The sequence below is a fragment of the Lampetra fluviatilis genome, chromosome 14 (assembly GCF_964198595.1).
Source record: "Lampetra fluviatilis chromosome 14, kcLamFluv1.1, whole genome shotgun sequence".
Lineage (NCBI taxonomy): Eukaryota > Metazoa > Chordata > Hyperoartia > Petromyzontiformes > Petromyzontidae > Lampetra > Lampetra fluviatilis.
In genome coordinates, this window is record NC_136288.1 from 7,367,768 (window position 1) to 7,391,000 (window position 23,233).

Consider the following 23,233-nt stretch of genomic DNA (forward strand, 5'->3'; position numbering starts at 1 on the left):
TTTTATTTTTTGTCACATCTCACCACTCTGGGACATTTTCCACCACGAGTCTTTGTGGAACGTTTACACCCCTCGTATCTAATCAATCCGTGCTGTCAATTCCTGCAGGGGTCCTTTGCATTTCCGCACGTGTGCGTCCACTTCTGTGATTCTAAAATTGCATCGCTCGTCGATTTCCGTGTTCGTCAATAAGTTGCCCTTCTCGAGCAATATTCTTCATTCGAATGCAAATAAGGCAATCACACACGGGGGAGGGGGGTGGGGACATCTGCCAAGGGTTTTAAGTGGAAATTTGGGCCGTGGGGAAATCGTCAGAAGCTCGAGATTGAGAACACCTCGGCAAGTGTGAGAGGCTGTCCCTACCCGTGCATTCTATCAAAAACGTGACCTAAAATTCGTTTGTTCACAAATACGTATATTTAAAAAAAAAAACGCACAATAATTATTTATGTGGTTTGCTTTCGTCCTATACGCAAGCATTATTTTTCATAGATACAGCTAAATGTGATCCCCTCCTTCAGAGACTTTTGGGGCAAGTGCGGACAGAGAGCGCACCGATGAAGGTCGGCACGGCGGCACACGCTGGGGCTTGGGTGGCTCAGAAACCACGCCCGGCGGCATAACACCACGTGCTCATTCTAAAATGAGTCCACCCACCTCGGGGAGGTCAGGACCCGTTCAGATATTCCATCACTGGTGTTGGCCGTGAGCGGGAATCGAACTCAGGTGGCCGGGTTCGCAGCGCGACGCGCGAACCACGACGCCACAACTCCCCACGCTAATTCACACTGCAGCCCACACATCTCAAACCATCCATTCCCAGCTCTCCCAAGGGGGGAATGTCTCTAATTTAAAAGCCACTAATTTAAAGCCCCTTTCAAAGCAGCTCTTGCCAACCCGTTAAAAGAGCTCACATTAAGTGCTAATTTCTGTGCCTCTTGCTCTGAACGCCACTTCGTGATTGATCACGCGCGGGGCCTCGTTGAAGGCGCCGCCTAAGCGGATGCTTTCAATTGTTAAGTAACGTAATTCTTCTTGGTTCTTTCGGTAAAGTCACGTAGAAGGAAAATAATAAAATAATAAAAATAAAACATAATAAAATAATTCTCACGACGTTTCGGCCACAACGCAAGCAGCCGTCTTCTGGTGGAGAACAGGTCTGTTTTATTTTTATTATTTTATTATTTTCCTTCTACGTGACTTTACCGAAAGAACCAAGAAGATGAATCCCTGCAGTCACGAAAGCTTTAAATCGAAATTTAAGTAACGTAATTGTTTCACAAAGGAAGCCGGGTGCGTTCATGGAAGAACCACGGCCGTCCAAAACTCCCAAACGCGTGCCGCGTGGTCCCCGTATGCGATCACAGTCGAGGCGCAGTCGAATCGTCACGCTGCTTTCGAGGAGCGGTGGGAGAAGCGCTCATCTCTGTTAGTGGGGGGGGGGGGGGGGGAATTCCACGGTAGCATGGCGGAGAGAGTTTTCCCGTCGGACAACCAACGTTGACAACTTCAAGCGTGCTGCTAATCGCATTGTCCCTCGAGTGATGATGGGCTGAGTGCAAATCCCGGGGTCGGAAATTGAAGCTCGCAACCTTCTGACTGGAGGCGCCAGAATAAAGTGGGACACGCGTCACGTGGTGTCTCAGCGCGTGAACACAAGACACGTGTTGCCCAATCATGCACGAGGCAGCTCAACGTATCTCGTATTTTTTTGTAGGCTTGCAATATGGTTTATTTAAACGCATCATCGAATGGTAAAAAAATAAAACTGGACTTGGCCGCAAAAAACAAAACCTCTAGCTTATGTGTATACAACGACAGCATGTGGTCACCAGATATAACATGAGGCAGGCTAAAGCTGTCCAGACTGCTTGTATATATGCAGTCGCGACTGACGGCATGATGTGCATTCATATATACTGCGGTAACACCACCCGGCAATGCAAAATGTGTAACGTATAGCGATGACCAATGCGAGAGAGGGACTGCGCACGTGTGAGTCTATCGCACTTTGCCAGACGCCACACCCAGAGTTGTTGCACTGCCAGGATCGTTAGGGTCCCATCAACATTCCTCAACAACGACGGTCACCTCGTGGACTTTGTGAGATCTAATGCAGTTTGTTGTCGTGTAACGTGTGTCGTCCTATGTGATCGTATTCTCTGGATTATAAGACGCGTGAGCACCACACACACTCCACTATCCTGTACCATAAAGGAAACGTTTTGTGTGCGTCTTATAATAAGGTGTCTCTGTGTGTGTGTGTGTGTGCCACCAGATTTGTGTAGCTTTATTGACATGGGTGACACGTTTTTGGTGCGTCTTTCTTTCCAAAACGTCTTAAAAATCCGGCGAACACGATCATTGTTATGAAGGTTATTAAGACGATGTCTTTTTGTGTGTGTGGTTCTTGCTTACTCATCAGTGGCTTTGTTGTTGTTGCTGCTAAACACTTTCAGTGCATTTTTTTTATTTACCTAAAAAAACTTATAATCGCCAGTTAAGATGAGCTCATTAATTACACGAGTCATTCTCGGAGTTGGCCGGATGAGATGGTTTGAGATGCACGCTTTTTTTTGTTATTATTACACGTGTTTATTTAACTCACTCTGTCTGTTGTTGTTGTCGTATTCTCAAATCTTGTAACTAATTTTTAACCCACTTTCCAATGTGGTATCGACTGCAAACTTGGTATACTTATGTCATACTGATGACAATACAATATTCTATCAAAAAAAATATTTTTTAACATTCATTTTCATATGTTATGTTTCGGCTTGGGTCTAATTGTCCACGCTCAACTGACGTTGGCTGTAATTTGCCACGGCCCCCCTTACGTTATGGCAAGCTTCGGGGCCACTTCCTGGAGTCGTGGAGTTCTGTCATTACGAGTAGGGTACATTTCATTAAAGCGTGTTTAAAAACAATCTTTTTAAAATATTACTTTTAATTTTATTTGCATCCGTGGCGCAGCACCTACGGAAAGCGGAGCAGAGTCAGTGGCGACACAATATCAGGCAGCGAAAGATGCGCGGGGAGGGATGCAGGGTAAGGAAGTCCGCAAGAGGGGGGCCAAAAGGCCACGGCTCGAGACGAGGGAGCCAGGAAGAACGAGGGAGGGAGCGCCGAGCAAAACGGGGAGGAAGAGGAGAAGGAATCAATCGGGCCATGATGTCCGGCTTGAGAGGGAGACGATGAGAGGAGGAAGGGAGAGAGACGAAAGAGGGAAGCAGGCAGGAGTGAGCTGCATGGGGCAGCGTGTCCAGAGCCGGGGGGTGGCCACACGTGGTTCACGGTGTCTACGGGAGGCTTGAGCTGATGTGGATCGACACAGAAGAGATGTTCAGACGGGACCGGTCGCTGTTTAAAACACACGGCCGGCGTGACGAATTGAACGTTTACCAAGCACACGATCCACTTGTTGACGACGCTACTCCTGTTTAAAATATTCGCCAGTTTAACCCGCTAGCAAGTGGAAGGGCTGCGGCGATGACGCGGGGATTCGCGCACTGGTCCAAGAAGCCAGCCACCTGAGTTTGAGTCTCAAGCACGGCGAGGCATCGGTGGCGCGAGGCATCGGAATCGGCCGATGGCATCACCACCGCTTCAAATCGCTTCACCGCGCCACGCTGAACATCCAGCAGTGGATTGACAGGTGGAAAAATCGAAACGAAAAATTGGATGTAAAATTGTATTCAAGCAATGCTTATTTTGGGTTACTTTTTAATGCTTAAGCTCTGGTTTTTACGGATGTATTTTTTCGTATCGCATGATGATGTTGAGTACCGATACGAGATCATCACCGGGATGCACTTCTGCAGCAACGGACCAAACCCTGCGTGAAGAAAGACCACGGGTCTCTTTATCGGAATGCACACAGTAAACTCCGAAACAAACTTTGAAAAGCGCATCGTTGGATTAAGTTATTCGTGGACTCATCATCATTGAACTCTCGGATAAAACAAGTACCACTTTCTTTTTTCGATTTAAAGCTTTCGTGACTGCATGGATTCATATTCTTGGTTCTTACGTGACTTTACCGAAAGAACCAAGAATATGAATAAGTATCACTTTGCAGAAAGTCAACAGTGAGTGGTCGACCTCTTTATGTTCTTTTGTGAACCGGGGTCCCCTGCCATGAGAATGTGTAATTTCCACCACTTGGCTGCCAAAGAGATACGTAGCCGCTCCAGCGCACGTGTAAGATTACACACTCTAACTTGGCAGTTAAATTTGTCTGTTTCAGGCCCTGCTCGAATCTTATCAACACGAAGTGTTTGTCCTTCGCGCAATTGCGCGGCCTCAATTTAAATGTATTAAACTGGCGTGCGTGCGCTGCGTGCGTGCGTTCGGGGTGTAGGTAACTGCATTAGTAAACATGACATTTTTATTTTTAAAAAAAGTAACATATAGTGCATGCTTTCTGTATGCAGTCAACATATGCATGCTCAACAACATTTGGTCCAGATACCATTACAAGGGAAACTTTTCGGAGCATCCTGTTTGGCGAGGCGCACACACCCAGCGTGCGTGGTTCCATGCGACCCGTGTTAGACCCCAACCCCCCAAACCCCAACACATTGTTAGCGTCGGGGTTGTTAAAACTCTACTAAGACGATATCAACCTTCGCAATCGTTTCTCGCATCGTACGATAAAATACGACACCACACACGTACACCTGCATGACGATATATAATACACACGGAGTATGACATCGTACAGACAAAACGTTAGCACGAGATGCAAGGATATACCACTGCATGTTCACCGCACGATTTTTTTTGTATGCACATTAATGCTCGATTGTTAATTGACGTTCGCTTTGTACATGACATGAGATTGGTATCGGAAGCTGCTCTCTATATGAACACACGGACTTCTACACACACACACCTATACACGGCCACAACACACACACACACGCGAACACACGCACACGCACACACACACACTCCCCTTGCAGTAAGTGTATAAAGCAAGTGTCAGCTAACGAACTGTAAGTGCAAACCCATCTTAGTTTAAACGATTCACTTAAAAAAAAACTCCTTCTGTTGTCGAAATCACGTTAACACTGTTATCATTTCAAGCGCACGACCCATATATGTGTTATTCAGCGTGTATGCGTGCGTGTATGTAAACTATGTGGGTGCCCGTGTAGGGAAAGCATGATGAGATGACCACATTCCAAAGCTAAGAGCGAGGATGGGAACAGAGCCACGAGGGCCACACCCAGGCCCCCCATCCCCTCCTCCCGAATCCCGTGTCTCCTTCTCGTCCTCACTGCTGCACGAGCCGGCGTCGAGCGTACGCGCTGAATCTCTTGTCTGCGGGTCCTTCGCTGTCCTCCGAGCGGATGGAGACCCCGAAGAAGCGGCGCATGAACCCCCCGTAGCGCTTCTGGTTGGCCCACGACGCTTTGTGCGGCCGTCCCACCCTCCGCATGAAGCCCCCGTATCGTTTCTGCACGGTCTTCCCGTCCGCCCGCCCCTCGGCGCGCTCCACTGCCACCTCCCCGTCCTCCCCCTGACCACCGTCCTCATCACCCTCGTCATCGTCGCCCGCCGCCTCCGCCGCTGACTCGTCTCCGTTTCCCTCCCTCTCTTCCTCGTCTTCTTCTTCCTCTTCCTCCTCCTCCTCCTCTTCCGCTTCCTCGGCGCGTTCCCGTTCGGACCGTAGGTCGCCCCCGTCGTCGCGGCCATCGGGACCCCTCTTGGTTCGAAAGCGGCCTCTTCCGAAGCCCCCGTAGCGTTTGTCCGCCGCGCCGGATGGTAGGACGATGCCGTTCAATTGCTGCTGCTGCTGCTGCTGCAAGGCCGTGGAGCCGTCCAGAGTCTGCAGGTAGTTTCGGATTTCGTCCAGCACACTCGCCAGGGAAGGAGTGGAGCTGCCCGCCTGCGGCGCCGTCAGAGGGGCCCTAGGAGCCGAGGGGGCCCGGGGAATCAGGGAGCGCACGCGGCGAAAGAAGCCCCCGTACTTCTTGTCGAGCTGCTGCGGCGAAGCGGGGCCCGGGCCGCTCTCGTCTCCTGGCGGGTCCGGATCGGCCACCCCGGACGCCGACCTCGACTGCACCCACGCGGGTCCCACGTCGTGGCCCAAGTAGAGTTGGCACGCCCGCCAGTACTGCGCCACCGTGAGGCCTGACCTGCACTCCAGCGTGCAGATCTGAATGGTTGGCAGATATGTGGGTTGATTTGTGGATGGTTTGATTGATTGAGTGGTGGATGAGTGGATGAATGCATCAATAAGTGGGCCACTAGGTGGGTGGGTGGATAGGTGAGATGGTGGGCGGGTGGATTAATGTACGCACAAACATTGAATGGATGGACGTGTGGATAGGTGGGTTGATTGGTGGATGGATAAATGGGTGTTTAAATAAATGGGTGGGTGGGTGGATAGGTGGTGGGTAGATGAGTGGGTGGATAAACGTTTATGTTGATGAATTGATGGATGTTGGGATGGGTATATTGATGTAGAGGTGAATGGAAGAATTGATATATGAGAGGGTGGATGTAAGTATGTGTATTGGATGGAATAACAGCCAATTGGGTGCATTAATTGGATTATTGGGCATGTGGATGGATGGAATGTTGTCATGAATGTACGTATGAATTGTGAAAATTTAGATAAATTGATTGATATATTAATGGATAGGTGGAAAGAGGGATGGGTGAATTCATGCAGGAATATGAAGGTGACAGCATACGCAGGGACGAACACACGTGTCGCTCATTACCAACGAGAGCATGCATCACAACAGTCTCCTGACAAGCAACACAACGCAGTTTAAAACACGCCGGTGTCCAACGCGCGCCATCGTTCCTCCGCGTGCGCTCTGTAACCCTGATCTTCCCACAACTTTACGCGAGTCAGTCGGTTGTCGTCCTCTGCAACCGCTGAGGCTGCCGTAGCAATGTGGAGAAATGTCCACCGCTAGCTGACGATTGCTCAGCAAGTCGTGTAAACGAGCCGGGGTAGAGTTTGTTCTTGTGTATCACAGGAGGTGGCCATCCACCTGTATCACTGCGAGGTTGGTCAGTGGCCAGAAGTGCAGCATGTATGTTGCCAACCCACCTTTACGGTTCAGTGTCATCCACTCGTACGTGTTGTACAGATACAGCTGACGGCATTTGGACGACCGCGTACATACATAAGCGTCATCAGTGGCTTACTTTCACAAGGCAAGAACCCACTGAGAGGTCTCGTCTCTTCTAGAAGTGTGTGGGGGGGGGGCTCGCTCTGTCAACAAGTAGCAGAAGCACAGCGTGACGCAGGGCTAACGCATACAGCTGACGCAGTTGGACGGAAAATAATGAGAAGGTGAAGCTATTATTTTCGTACATGTTTGCAATTTCGTATTTTTCATACTCTCGCCTAAGTTATTTGCTCAAGGGGTCTTAAAGACAAAATCGCATCCGTGCGGGACACATTATAAATGCAGTTTGTCGTTGAAATAGCAAAACGCATGAGAAAATGCGTCATAAAAAATTGCAATCAATGCTCAGGTGCTTGTAAAGTCACGATTACATTGTAGCAAATAAATTGTCCTTTATAAAAAAACTAATCTTGAATGCGCACACACAACAAAGATCACCCATATAGCCTTTAACAGACTGTAGGGGCAAGTGCTGTTAGCGAGCATCTATAATGGCCGGCACGGCACACGAGGGGGTGGGTGGCCAACACCACGCCCGGCCGCCTTTGTCTCCATAGCGGCGATGTTTACACATCGCACCAGGTACTCATTTGAGGCTGAGTCGACCTAGGGGAGGCCCAGGACCGGTTCAGATAATCGTCACTGGTGTTTGCCGTGAGTGGGAATAGAACCCGGGTCGCCAGGTTTGTTGTGCAGCGCGCTAACTGCTACACTACCGCTCCCCATACACACATATACACACACATACAACAACAACCGCCATTCGCCACTAAGTGGCGGTGACATCACCACGACGCTTGTGCCAGGCTATGTGCACCTTGAGGCCACGTGAAGTGTCGAACGCCCGCTGGCAGGAGGTCACGGGGCAGACCCAGCAGGTGCCACGGGTCGACTGACTGAGATGACCGAGATGACTGGCTGATGCACCACCTGTGCCCCCTACTGTGCCAACTTGCTGTGTTTTATTCACCCGGCGCTCCGCTCGTTGTTGTGAGCATCTCTCGTCCGCCCTCCGTTGTTGTTGGAGGGCGACTGCCCCCTACAACCCCCTACCTCCTCGTGGTGCCGGACGGGCAACGTTGTCGTGGACAGTGCCGTGGGGGGAGGGCCAATTCCGATTGGCCTCTCCCCTCATGGCGTCTGTGACCACCACAGCGGCTAAATGGGGGCTCTGGACGGGTGCGAGGGGCTGGTAACCCCTCCACCTTCAATTAACTACCACTAAACTACGACCGAAAAAATCACATACACGCACACACACACATAACATCATTAAAGCTTTCCCTCCGCTCAAGCGCTAAGCCAGTGATGAAAATGTCACATTCACATGGCGCTGGATCAGCCTCGGATGGACACAGCGCTGAGAATTTGTAACGGCCAACCTTCTGATTACATGAGTCAATAGGCATATTCTACTCTTTGGTTCTTTCGGTAAAGTCACGTATAGCATGACAATAAAGTAAATAATAGAATACGACGTTTCGATTGCAACACAAGAAACCGTCATCAGGTGTGAATGAATGCTGGCTCGGAGAGAGACACATCTACAAAGAGAGAGAGACAGACACCGAGAGAGACACATACAGAGAGAGACACACACACACAGATACACACACGCACACAGAGAGACACATGGGGGAGAGACACATGGAGAGACACACACACAGAGACACACAGAGACACACACACAGAGAGAGAGACACACACACACAGATACACACACACAGAGACACACACAGAGAAAGAGACACATGGGGGAGAGACACACGCAGAGAGAGACACACAGAGAGAGACACATGGGGGACAGACACAGAGAGACGCACACAGATAGAGAGAGAGACACACACACAGAGAGAGACACACACACAGAGACACAGAGAGAGAGACACATGGAGAGACACACAGAGAGAGAGAGAGACACACGGAGACATCCACTGACAAAGACCGCCGATGTAACATTCTGGACCGGATTGAGAAATTTATATTCGTGAGCAGCTGCTCAGGCCGACTTAGCAGGGTCTACCTTTGTTTCCCCCAGTACATTTGTGGCCGAGTCGATCTAGGAGAGACCCGCCACCGAAAAATCCATTAACCACCTCCTACTGATGACGTCTTTGACGGGCAGTCGAAACCTGTTCACCCGTTGTCACAGTCCTACCTTACCACAGAACAATTCAGAGCTTATTGGTCACCCCCGTGGCCCTTATACATCTCAACGTTCATCCTGCAAAGTCCCATCACAAGGGTAGACACACAAACGGACGAAAAACAAATGTGCCCGCGTTGAAACGCCCGTACGCCCCGCATGGACCCGCAAACTCAATCTGCCTGTACAAAACAACGTGCTAAACGGTGTGGTTAGAGCGGTGTGGCTGCGTCACGGCTCCCCACTCAGTGTGTGTGCACGCTGGCGTCGTTGGCGTCGCAGCGCGGAGCGCATCAGTGACAGATGCAGTGGCCAGCGGAGCCACGTGGATGACGCTGATAACGCCTGTTGCAATAAAGTGTCTCATTATCATAAGCGCTCAAGGAAGGCTGCTCGCAAAAGTGCAGAGGTTTAAGAGCAGCCCCCACCCACCCCCCGGTACAACGATATAGCCGTGAGCAGCGCGCGTGTATATTTATGTGTGTGTGTATGTGTTGATGACACACACACAATTGTGTCGCGCAAATCTCACTCAACAGGTCAACTCAAGCCGCGCGTCTTCCGTGCGTGTTTTGCCACGGGCGAAATGAATATGGAAATTATCCGGCTCCAACTTCGCCCCCTTACGTACCCGCACTGGACCAGCATAGGGAAGTATGGTCAAACAATCAACCAGGACCATCGACACGGCGAGAGGGAAGCATTTAGACAAACGCAGATTTTTTTTGTTTGTTTGTTTAAAGTCTGCACGTACACGCACACAGAATACACACACACTGGGTCTGAATGGGTGTGCTGAGTACGCGTTCGCGAATTAGAGATAACGCAGCGACTTTGACGCAGCGTCGTTTATCCATTGACGCGTCTATTTCTGAAACCCCCCACATTAATTATTCCCGTCCAATTGATTTGTGGCAGGCTATAAAACACCGAACGCTATGAACGGATACCCGTTGCGACGACGATTGTGCATACGTGCAGGCGGCTGGGTGTCGGTAATTGATACAATCAGCGCTGAACTTCTCGCTCGATGTGTTCGCGGAACGTTGCAAGGCTGCCGTGGAGGCGTGGGACGATCGCCGGGGGAAGGCACGGACTACCACGACAGGACACGGCACGACTTTCCATTATGACCCAACAGTATGTATATTCAAGGAAATATATAGCAGTTCGATAATCCTATGAACAGGTTCACACCACAGTATACGCAGAGCAAGGCGAGATGGATGTGGCGTCACACAAAAAAATTGCCCCAGAACAGCGTTTGTCCGAAATGCAAAAAAAAATATTTTTTATTTGACCAGGTAAGGCCCCACTGAGCTATGTAGTAACTCTTTTTTCAGCATCGACCTGCATGGCTATCACAAATAATAGCTCAACGAAGTGGAAATGTTTTATTTTTTATAGCAGTTAAGTACTGTTTAAACGCATGTTTCCAAATGTGCAGGGAAAAAACCTGGAGGAGCTGAATAAAAAATTTCACGCGACCACGGGGGCAGAGACACGCAAACTCGAAATAAACAGGCGTCGGGGTCGAACCCACAACCTTCTCCATACCAGGCGAGGTAGTTCACATCTCGCCAACGACACGCCCCGATTGTTTCAGCTGCAATTAAGTACTGGATGCAATGATGGCAGGAGTCATTATTGCAATGGACATGGAATGATGGACGATGATTAGTTTCATGATTTAGCGTGGCAATGAAAGAAAATTACTGTATAATGCATTGTAATTTGTGAAGGCGAGGCACGATTTGGTATAACAATCATCAACGCCAATGAAGCGCCATGAAGATGAAGCGTGATGTTTGAAGAACAAAAAACGCTGCTGCGACTGCTCATTGTGACGACGACACTCGATACCAGACACCGGAGCCGACGATGATGACGAATTAACATCAAGCGCGCTTCTGCAGATGACAAGGCCACTGATGATAAATTAGTGTGTTGTCACAAGACGATTATTACCACTGCCGCTGCTGCTGGTGATGACGATGACACATTATGCAACATGAAATGCCCTGCTGATGACGATGAGGACACTGATAATGACGATTCATGAGATTTGCATTTCGCAATACTACTGCTGCCTGTACTGCTCCAGCTGGTGGTTATGATGTTTGTGGGGAGCGGTGGTGTAGTGGTTAGCGCGCTGCGACCCGAGTTCGATTCCCGCTCATAGCCAACACCCAGTGACGATCATTTGAACCGGTCCTGGGCCTCCCCTAGGTATACTCAGCCTCGAATGAGTACATGTTGCGGTGTGTAAACATCGCCACTGGGGAGACAAAGGCGGCCGGGCGTGGTGTTGGCAACCCACTCCCTCGTTTGCCGTACCGTCCCTTCATAGGTGCTAATCGCTAACAGCACTTGCCCCAACAGTCTGTTCAGGCTACACGGTGGATCTTTGCCTTTGATGATGATGATGACGGTGACACGATGATTATGAGTGACAGCTCCACTGCGCACGGGGTCTGTCCGTGTGTCGCCTCTGATTCCATATCCCATTTCGCAAACTAAATCGGGGTTGCCCCTACACGATGGCGTTTTAGGTGGTCAACCAACACTCATCACCGTTGTTATAGGCTTGCGGAGTTCCATTAGCAGGCATCAGCTGGCAGTGCAGATAAATATGTTGTTATGCTGCACCTCTATGCTCCCACGTAATGTGTATGCCCCACGCCTTCACCAATTGGAACTGATCAGCGTGGTGAAGTATGGTCGGACCCCTACGACCTGGCGAGGCTTTCACCCAGTATACATGTGTGTGAATATACTGCGTGTATATATATACAGTCCACACACGTGTATTAGTGTACCGTTTATATCCATGAGTGTATACTGCACGTGTATGTTAGTATTTGTGTATTTGTATATATGTGTGCGTGTTAGTATATATGTGTATGTCTTTGTCTTTGTGTTCCTATAGAGTAGGGTGATGGAGCAGTCATTTGCGCAGTGCGCGATACAAAACCCGGCTAACCTGAGTTCGACTCCCGGCCATGGCTCACATCTGTGGCGAATATCTGAACCGGTCCAGGGCCTCCCGTTGGAATAATAACAATATACCTGAGTTGGGTCGACTTAGCCTCAAACGAGTGTCTGTTGCGGTGCGCAAATCGCAGCACTGGAGAGACAAAGGCGGCCAGGCTTGCTGTTTGCCAGACCACCTTTCCCCGACAAGTCTAATCGGCATATGTCTTCGTCTTAACTTCTGCATACACGTGTTAGTAAGTGCGCGCGCGTTCGGCTGTATACCTTGTACGTGTGTGTTCACTATGCGTTAGTGTGGGTACACGGTGTGTGTTAGCCGGCAGTATATGTGCACTGTATGATGTGCAATCAGCTCGTGTGGCATTCATTGCATCGCAGAATCGCGAAGGGTGGCAACGGATTGAGGAGGCTTTCATCCAGCAGTGGATTGACCACGGCTGCTGCTGCTGCTGCTGATGCAGCGCTTCGTAGTGTGCAGTGCAGAAACATGCATCGTTGTGCTGTACTTCTATGCGTCCGTGTCTCTGCTCCCGGCCTTACACCAATTTGGCACTGACCAGCGCGGGGAAGTATGGTCAAATGTCCTCCGAGAGCCGCGTGGCACGGGGAGGCCCTGGAACAGCACCCGAGTCGGGAATCGAACCTAGGGGGTCCCTTCACGCTAAGGCACAAGCGCCACCCTACCGCCCGATTAACGGATATAAACCTTTGTATTCTTGGTTCTTTCGGTAAAGTCACGTAGAAGGGAAACAATACAATAATACAAATATAAAACAATAACATTCTCACGACGTTTCGACTGCAACACAAGCAATCATCATCATTAGGGGTGAAATCCACAGCAAGAAATTTTGGATTTCACACCTGATGATGATTGCTTGTGTTGCAGTCGAAACGTCGTGATAATTTTATTGTTTTATATTTTTATTATTTTATTATTTCCCTTCTACGTGACTTTACCTAAAGAACCAAGAATATGAATCCCTCAAGTCACGAAAGCTTTCAATCAAAATTTATATAACCATTGTTGTCCTTTTGAGATAATTCACGAATGTGTAGTTTCCTACATACGGTACGCACATACCGTATTGCAAATACAAAGATCACCCGTATAGCCTCAAAGCACTTTTGGGGCGAGTGATGCGCGAGTTAGCAGCAATGCACAGAACGGGGGTCGGGGTGGCCTGAACCGAGCCCACACCGCCTGCGTCTCCCTTCGTGGCGGCGACGATGACCCGCGACACGCCGCAGCGCAGGTGCGGTGCTCAGTCGAGGCTGAGTAGACCTAGGAGACGACTCCCCAAGACTCGTCACTGGGGTTTGGTGGTGGCCGTGAGCGGCAGTCGAACTGGGGGGGGTCACCGGGTTCCGTAGCGCGATCCGCACCCACCCCACACCCCACGATGAGCACTGAGTGCGGAGGTTGTCAGAATCGTAATATAAATTCATCCCAGAGGAATCCGATGAGCTATAAAGCTCTTTTTGTTCACACATGTCCAGTAAGATCGCAGTAACTAATTGTCACGTTGTGTCTACGCGGGAAAAACCAATTCGGCTGCGTCGGGTGGTGGCGAGTTTAACGACACATTGCAAACTCACTGGTTCTTTCGGCAAAGTCCCGTAGATAGAAAAAAACATAATAAACACGACGTTTCGATGGCAACACAAGCGTCCGCCCGAAGCGTCGTGTTTCTTTCATTATTATTTCTACCTACGTGACTTTACCCAAAGAACCAGAGAGTATGTATTCCTGCCAGTCACGAACGCTTCAAATCAAGACACGCTGCATATTTACGCGATGATCGAACCCACCCAAAAAAAAACTACAAAAAAAACTCAAAGAAACAAACATCGATCGCGGCTAATATTGGTCCCGTGGCGGCGTTATCATGCGCGCGTGTCCCCCCCCCTCTCTCTCACCGTGGCGCGCAGCGCGTCCCCTGGACGAGTGTCGTCTCCGCACTGCGCGCACCGAGTGCGGCAATCGGTGCCGACCCGCGCCGCCGCCGCCGTCGTCGTGGCCACCACCAGCGGCATCAGCAGCAGCTGCAGCAGCAGCAGCGACGACGCTGCAGCCATCGCCCCCTGCGGCTGTTTCGCTCGCCCCGCTCCCCCTGCTCCTGCTTCCTTCCCCTCCACCCCTGCGCTCAATCAAGCGGCACGCACGGCGGGGGTGAAGCGGCAGAGTCAACAACAACAATAAACATAAATCTGTTGTGTACGGTTGAACTTCTTTCGCACCGTACGTGGCCGACCGCGCTAAGCGGAGGTGCGGAGGAAGGACAACACACTCAACACAAACATCAGTTCTAAAGTGATGAGTTTTAAATGTAGATTAAAAATTTGCACATGCTCCAGTGGCTTCCCGATATCGGAAGGAGGAGCGTTCCTGACGGCCGCAGCAGCGCATCTGAAAGCGCTACGATGCAGTCACCCTCGGATATAAACACACACTGAACATAGCAATCGTACACACGCGATTGCAAACTGATATTAACCCAAACATCAAAGTTATCTGCAACTTACTCAAATGAAATTACTCGTCGTAATATAATTTCACTCCCCCCGCCCACCGACTGTGAAATGCTTGGCAGGACGCTCCATAAAAAATAGTCTTCAGATTCACCGGGAGAATGTTTCTGGATGAACGAGTGCAATCGGTTTTCTCACCCGCAAGCATTCTCCCGTTGTGATCAGTTTTGTCACCATTGCGCACGCAAGTGTTGGGTCTGGTTCAGCCTGGGCAGAATTCCAGGCTTGGTGAAGCTTAAGGCTACCACCCAGTTGGAGGCAATTCGATTAACAATAAAAAATGCACCTGGAATATATATATATGATGGTATTGAAGCTCATGGATTAATTCATCATATAGTACAGTGCGGTATAGGTGTGTTAAGGGAGAGTGGGGACTGCAGAAATATTAATTTTCTTCTGATGATGACACGTCTTTTCCCAAGAAAGCTCTAGTTAACAATGCTGCATAGGAATTCGTGTTGAAATTAATTTTGTTCCAAAATGTTTAAAGAATTTGTTGTGTTTGTTTTCTGCGAAGGGTTTCGCCGTTGTGCGGTGAAGCTCCCCGGTGTAATTCTGAGTTGTTCGTCGTGATGTCCGAAGTTTCGCTCCTTGGGCCAAACAAGGGGATTGTTCCGTGTGGGAGGAAACCGGAACACTCGGGGACAAAGACAAAGATCCCCCGTATAGCCTTAACGGACTGTTGGGGCAAGTGCTGTTAGTGAGCACCTATGCAGTGCGGCACGGCACACGATATGGTGGGTGGCCAGCGCCACGCCCGGCCGCCTTTGTCTCCCTGGTGGTGATGTTTACACATGGTATTCGGTACTCATTTGAGACTGAGTCGACCTAGGGGGGTGCAGGACCGGTTCAAATAATCGTCACCGGCGTTGGCCGTGAGCGTGAATCGAACTCGGGTCGCCGGGTTCATAGCGCAGCGCACTAACCGCTACGCCACCGCTCCCCATGGAAATTCGCACAGACGGAATCACGAGCCTACTTCTTGCACTGCCATCTCCTGGCCAGCTCGCGAGAAACGTAATATATATTTTTTTAAAGTTACACAGATTATGGGTGACTACCCAAAGAGCTGAATCACACGGCCGGCTCAGGTCAGGATATCAGAACGACATTTCTCTTCGATGCCATCACGCTCACCAATAGCTGCCTTTATTCCACAGTCGCCGACAAACCTCACAGGTGTATGTTTTTACAAACGCAGGTCCAGGTGCCGGGTGGCTACGAGGTCGGGGGCGACTGAGCCGTCACCCGTGATCAAAAGCGAGTGCCGGCGTGTTGACGTCAATGTCTGCACAAGAAACGCCCACTCTGCCCATCGTAGATTGGCAGCGTGCAGCGGCGTGGCGGGCAAGCGCGCCCCCATACTGTGTAAAGGATCACAAGCCCCGTCATCTGTGACACGCGGTGCCGCACTGGTGTCTCGTAGTGGATTCTCTGTCTCGCGAAACGATTCCGAGAGCGCGATTTGGAGCAATGCGTGCGGAGGATGGACCAACGACGAAAAAAGACAATCGCAGCAGCGGCAGCAAGACGCCTCTTGAAATTCAAAATCACGTCTTCATCATCATCCAGCGTGCTGTGTGGTCAGAGCGCGTGAGATTACATCAGAATCTGGTCGTCGCAGGCTTGACAGGCTATTATATCGCCGTAGAAATAAATGAAAGGACTCGGCGTATGGGGACGACATCGCTCGTCATCGGAATGTGGAATTTCCAAACACTGGCTCAGAACCGCCAAAATAGCTTCGCTTTATTGTTTATTTCAAATTATATATTTTTTTTCATGATGAGTCGAGGAAAACCCGGAGTACTCAGAGAAACGCCACTACATGGGAACAACTCGCGCTCACAAGATCCGCACGATACGGGGCCAACATAACCTTACGTGTGGACACGGCCGCAGCATAAACTTCGTTTAAATATTTTAACCCCGTGAAGGGTAACAGAAAAACATCGTTGCGTCGTTCATTTTGCCGGAGGGTAATGGCTCTAAGCCTTTCAAATCAATCAACTCGTGTCGATGTGAACGGCCAAACTCGACAACAGGATACACTGAGCCTTAACTCCAGCCATTACACGTTGAACGGATGGGGTTTTGAAAAGAAAAAAATAGACTGACACCCACGGTTTACCCCACCCCTCAATTTACTGCTGCGCAGAACGGAGAAGTGCTGGGTTGATTAATTTCGAAGCCAATGGGTGAAGGAAATGACCCAAGGTTTAGGGCTAATGTAAAACCCAGGTGCCTACTGGTTGACGGCCCAGCGAAGCGCAAAATTAAGGTGGTACATTTGCAATATATTTTACACATGCATCTCCTGTTAATTGTATGTCATATGTGTATTTACACGTCCCATTGTAAACATGTATGTCCTTCAAGTGACAACGATGAGTATTAAATGCAAACTGCATTGCCCCATGTTGTTGTCGGTGCTTTCGCTGTGCATCTGCTGTGCGCGTGACCCATTTTTGCATACGGGATATCGCCGATGACATTCGACAAAGCGTTGGCAATTTATAAAATGCAGCCATGCAAAGTAGATTTACATTACGTGGTTAAGAATGTTCGTATAGGGCTACTCTTTGATGCGTTCAATAAAAGGTCCCACATCTATCTTTAGGGGGGCATTTGCTCCACCATGCGGAATTTACGATTTTCCCCCCATTGCCCCCGCTAATGATACTGAATGAATCCATTACAATAGGGCTTGGGCTCATGCCCTTTGACCGTGTATCTCAATGACCTGTCTCCTCCAATTTGAGCTTTTTTGTGTGACCAATCGCATTGCGTGTTCACGAACGATAATTAGTTCACTGACGCACACGCGCGCGCGCTCACACGCGCACTCAGCTCTGTGGATTCAGCGCAGACTCACGCGTATGTAATCATCAATTAATTTCTGGTCCATTATCGTATATTCTGTATCGTAATGGTGTAAAAGTGATTTCGTTAAGTTCGTTGTCAATGTTTTAATTTGCGTGATATTTAATACGAAATAAAATGTCAAGCAGCAGATTCACATTTTGCTCTTTGAGCAAACAGCGTGGTTCCCAAAAACCCCCTCCACGCGCACCTGCAAAGAGGCACTTTTGAATACAACGCACATCACCCGACACCGTTTTGTTTTTGACGCAACGTTATATAATTAGGCAAATCCTATAATCAAAACCGGCGGCGCTTTGCCCAAAACACGTTTTAAATTTCGGTCGATTAACGCTGCCGGTGCTTTTGGGGAAAAAATAAAAAAGCGTGTTATGGAAAGACGTACACACCACCACCAACGTCACCAGCAGCAGGATCACCCGCCTCTGCGCCCTGTTCGAGAATGATTATAGAAACACACAACACGCAACCCGAGCCTCTCCCCTTCATTTGCCGCGTGCTACAACGAAGTGGACGATTTCCAGCGAGACGCGCCAAACCCGCGTGAATTACGCAATTAACAAATTAAGATAAACGCCGCGGGAGTGCATCACGACCGTCACGATCACCATCACAAATTCGTACCTTGCAGACGCACACACGGAGAGACAGCGAGAGAGAGAGAGGCAGTAGGAGACAGAAGTTGGTGGAGGGACAACAGCAGGCGCAGAGGTTGGTTGCTCGGCTGCGTGGAACAAGAAGGCTCTTCTTACTTTGCAGTGCGTCCGGCGGCAGTAGCCACCCTCGCTGAAGCCACCGTCGTATTTATAGAGGCAGTCGCGTGCCGCGCCGTGCCGTGTCAGCAGCCTCCAGCTCACCTCGCGTCCTCTCGCCGTCTCACGGGGAGAGAGCGCAGTCTTATTTAAGCTGTTGGTCCACACTCCGGCACGCGCGTTACAAAAAAAAAATAAACGACACGGCCAGTCACCGTGTCGTCTTCCACCACCCTCCCCGCCCCCCTGGTGTGTGTTCTGACTCCTCGCCCTCCCCTCCCCTCCTATCGCTCCTCTTTGCCGTGTGCCTCCTTCCTCAGCCCCTGTGTGTGTGTGCGCTTGTGTGTGGGGAGCGGTAGTGTAGCAGGTAGCGCGCTGCGCTACGAACCCGGCAACCCGAGTTCGATTCCCGCTCATGGCCGACAACGGGTGACGATTATCTGAGCCGGTCCTGAGCCTCCCTCCTAGGTCGACTCAGCCTCAAATTATTACCTGGTGCGGTGCTTTAAAAAAAACATCGCCACCCGGGAGACAAAGGCGACCGGGCGTGGTCCTAACCACCCACCCCTTGTGTGCGGTGCCGGACTTCATATGTGCTCGCTAACAGGACTTGTCCCAATAGTCTGTTAATGCTATACGGGGGGTCTTTGTCTTTGTCTTTGTTCAGTCATAGGTGCTGCTACTCGCTAACAGCACTTGTCCCAACAGTCTGTTAAGGCTATACGGGGGATCTTTGTCTTTGTGTTCTGATCCCTCGCCCTTTCCCTCCCACCCTACCCTCAATCCCCAACCGCGTGTGTGTGCGTGTTTTACCACCTACCATCCCATAACATTTGGAGAGTATGATTCCAAAATCACTCATGACACACACACACACGCACGCGGGCTTTTTTGTTCTGCGCGCGCATTTGCTTACGACTTGCGCGTCATTAACAATGTGTTTCTTTGTGTGTGTGTGTGCCAATGTGTCATCTGGATATCTGAACCGGTCCAAAGGCTCCACCTAGGTTGACTCAACCTTAAACGTGTGTACACATCAACACCTTGGAGACAAAGGCGTGGCTTTTTACCATACGCGTAATGTGCCGTTCTGGCCTTAATAGGCGCTACCTAACGGCACTCGTCCCAACAGTCTGTATGGGCGATATGGGGGATCTTTGTGTTTGGTTCTGTAGATGCTCGCTTGTTAGTCATCATTACACACGCCTTTGTCCAGCTTTCGGTTCAGCAATCGTGAAACCCATCAAAGGGGTGAAAGGCGTGCGGGAATAATGAATGTCTTTAACCCGCCATTCAAGTGGCGGGTTAAGGCCGGCAGTAAAATCATCTGGTTTCCTTTTTTTTCTTTCTCAAAAGCAGACGGAGACGCAGTCGCGTGGGCTTGGAGGTGCCCTGAGAGAATGGTTTGACAGACCACGTTTTAGATGGCAGCAACGAATCATTAGGTTCGTCGTGGAGAATACAAACATCAACATAAATAAGCTGACAAAATGCCTCGTTCGCAAATGTCATTCTACATTTAAACAAAAAAAGCACTCATCCCATCGGTCGCACGGTCCTATGTCAATGCATCATTCCCGCAGTATTGGTTCAACACTACCAATCTATTGGTCCGGTTTTGACATGTAGTGCCTCATCAGCAGGGCCAGGCTTACTTTGAACTTTGAACTTTGCTTGAACCAATGCACGTGAACTGCCAGAGGACCGGTAACTAAACAGACAGGGTCCCTTTGCCCACGAGCCACTGATTGGAGAGAACGCACGCTGGTAAGAGACACAACTGTAACTGTGAAGAAACGCAGGTGAACTTGAGCAGTAAACGTGCCTGGAAGAGAAAACGACTGACGGTCACCAATCATGACAGAGTGGCAGCCAAGGGATGGAACGCATCCGAGAGAGAGAGAGACGGAGGGAGAATGCCCACGAAGGAGATGGAGCAATTACATTGTATGCAAGGGGCTCGGTGGATTGTGTGCATCCGAGGATCGTGAGGGATGGCGACATTTTGGGGAGGCCTTCTGTCCAGCAGTGGATTGAACGTAACTGACGACGGCGATGATGATGATGATGACGACAAATGTGAACATTTATTTAAAACTAATGACGTTGAAAATGGAGGCCTATTAGCAGCAGTTGCGTTGATGTGAAGACAGAAGCAGCCTTTGCTTGCAGATCAGCAATCAACCAGGCCTGCAAGCATGGCATAGTACAGCATTGTCCAAGCGTAGTAAACGTTAATATTAGTAACCAGTAGCAGGCTTCGCACACTTTCTATTGGCTTGAGCGTCACACTCAAACGGAGACATTGGCTTTAGTGCTGATGACGCGTGTAAGTTTTAGCTTGAGACCTGAAGCAATATGCAGGAGTTGAGGATGAGCCTGCCTGCACTTTGAGCACGACCCTGACCTATGATTAGGAGCCTGACCAACGAGTTAAACCAATAAACATTCGACTCTAATTGTGCCAAAATTCAGAAATTTGGGCAAAAATCAGATCTGGAACAAAACTCGACCGTACGCTCAACCTGGTGCTCAAAGATTACACTTGATGCAGGCAGGGAGCCTCGTCAGGAAGCCTGGCTATGGGGGATTGATCGCAACACTCGGAGGAACAATCAAAATGGCAGCCCATTGGTGGCTTCGCAACTACGAACAAAGACAAATAGCCTAAACGCCACAATCATTCCCCACTTCTTGTTGATGGGGAGGCGAGCCCACAGCACCCTGGGACTTATAGTCATCCTATGCACAACTACTACGTACACATATATACACACATATATATATACAATTTACGGACTTTTGTAAATCCAATGCTGGATGAAGGCCTTCCCCCATGCTGGTTGTTTGACCATATTTCACCACATTGGTCAGTGTGGGTTGGTGCAGGTGGCTGCCCTGTAGTTGTCCAGATGTCACTCGCCACTGATGCTAGCCGTGGCTGAGAATTAAACGTTGTCCACCAGGCTTCACAATGAAATGTATTCATCACTGCACCACTGATTCAGCCCCAAGTAGTTTGTATAAATAATTGCATAAAAAAAAACTTTCCATGCAGCTTGATAAATGGTTTTCCTAGGGCAAAACAGTAGCTTAATTAAACCACAAATGCACCACATCTCAGTGTTGCTTCACCCCCCCCCCCGCCCAAAAAAAAAAATATATTAATAACAAAAATATTTATCTTATGGAATGCTGCCCTGGTGTAGTGGTTAGCAGACTGGGCTTGCAACACAGAAGCCGCCAGTTCAATTGTGGTAGTTGAAACACTGGGGCACATTTCGTAAATCCCATTGCTGTTGTCCGCCCAGCAGTACAACTGGATACACCAGCCATTACATCTGCAGGTGGCATACGGTAGGGTAAAGTGTGGGCACTCCCACCTCTTCCATGTTTTGTGGCTAGCATAGCAGAGGTCAAACACCACCTCGAGGGAGTCTTTAGAGCTCCCTCTAGTGGAGGCCCTTTGACAAGCAGTGGCACGAGTCAGCAGTTGCAGGGCCGTGCCTCATACCTGCGCCATTTTCTTCCTAGCAAAGCCTCATTGAGTCTCGACCGCCCTTCACGAGGGCCATGCTTTGGATATTTGCCACTCATTGAGTTTTTTTTTTACTACTTAAAATTAGATAGCTTAGAGAAGTCCGTTTTTACGTGAGAGATTAACTCTCAAGATTGGCACAGACATGTGCGGCACCAACCAACTTCATCATGTTGCCAGAAGAAAAGGGGAAAAACCTATTATCGAATTTTGGTACTGACAAAGGAGGTCACATGATGTAGATGCTAAACCCCGAGCTATCATTACTCTGATAGGGCATTGTCTTTGGGCTGTATGCCTTTTGGCATCCTCTGGTCTAACACCGTTTGAGACGAGGCTCAAAAGAAAGCTGTCTCTGGCGTGGACCAATCAGTTTCAAGGACAATGCATATATTATCAGAGTACGTTTTTTGTTTGCATTTTGACCACAAGTATTGTGGTTGATGCAGACATGATTCCTTGTGAAAGGTTTCAGTTTGATGTTTTAACATCTTAACACCTGTTTTGTTGCCAGAAGTAAAGGGGAGAAACCTATTATCACCAACCAACTTGATGTAGTGCCACATCACAGCCAAGCAGATTGGAAGTCCCACAACTCACGAATGCATGTCTGTGCATGATCCAGCAAATCCACCTCCAAAGTGTTATTGCATCGCTGTGCCTGTGTGAATTGGCAACACCGTGTGGGAGTGATGGCACACCAAGCTTCGCAGACATAATCCAATATTTATTTTAGAGATAATTTACAGACAACTTTAAACCCTTTAATCAATTAACTGTTGAATGTCTCCCTACGCTGTGTTCGTCGTGGGGATTATTTGACCATACTCCATCACGCTGGTCAGTACAGGTTGGTAAAGAAGTGGACTGACGTATTGGTTCAGATACAACACCCACCACTGATATTAGCTGTGGCGGGGAATCAAACTTTGGTGGCCGGGTTCGTACCGCAGTGCGATAACCACTGCACTACCACTCCACCCCGACTGCATGGTAAACCGCACTAAATAAATCAGCCAACAATGCATTGAATTCATTACACCTTTGCTGCTGTCATTCAGTGTTACCTTATATTAGAATCCTCTGTGAAGTCGACAAAGAAGCTCGGGCTGGAACCATCTTCAGTCTGGCCACGTGAAAACAATTCATTGCACAGAGCAATTGGATTAAACGTCGCTTTCAAGTGAACGAGTAACCTACTTTCTTTGTGCTCTTATTGTAGCGATATAAT

The 23,233-nt window shown here is 49.3% G+C and overlaps 1 protein-coding gene across 2 annotated transcripts; it reads right to left on the reverse strand.

The window, feature by feature from the left end:
* Window positions 1-4,676: 4,676 nt before the first annotated feature.
* Window positions 4,677-18,659, reverse strand: LOC144935844 (uncharacterized). Of its 2 annotated transcripts, none has more exons than XM_078862654.1 (3): window positions 18,465-18,659; window positions 14,215-14,435; window positions 4,677-6,163 (listed from the first exon to the last, which is right to left on the reverse strand). In XM_078862654.1, the coding sequence occupies exons 2-3, from the start codon at window positions 14,371-14,373 to the stop codon at window positions 5,279-5,281; spliced, it is 1,044 nt and encodes a 347-aa protein (XP_078718780.1). In that variant the 5' UTR covers window positions 14,374-14,435; window positions 18,465-18,659; the 3' UTR covers window positions 4,677-5,278. The 2 variants fall into 2 exon arrangements, with proteins under 2 accessions (XP_078718780.1, XP_078718779.1); XM_078862653.1 differs by having other exon boundaries at window positions 18,337-18,659.
* Window positions 18,660-23,233: the final 4,574 nt, after the last annotated feature.

Coding starts and splice junctions, on each gene's coding strand:
- LOC144935844 (XM_078862654.1), bottom strand. CDS start 14,373: ATGGCTGCAGCGTCGTCGCTGCTGCTGCTGCAGCTGCTGCTGATGCCG. Junction 6,164..14,214: donor GGGACGCGCTGCGCGCCACG/GTGAGAGAGAGG, acceptor CCAACCATTCAG/ATCTGCACGCTGGAGTGCAG.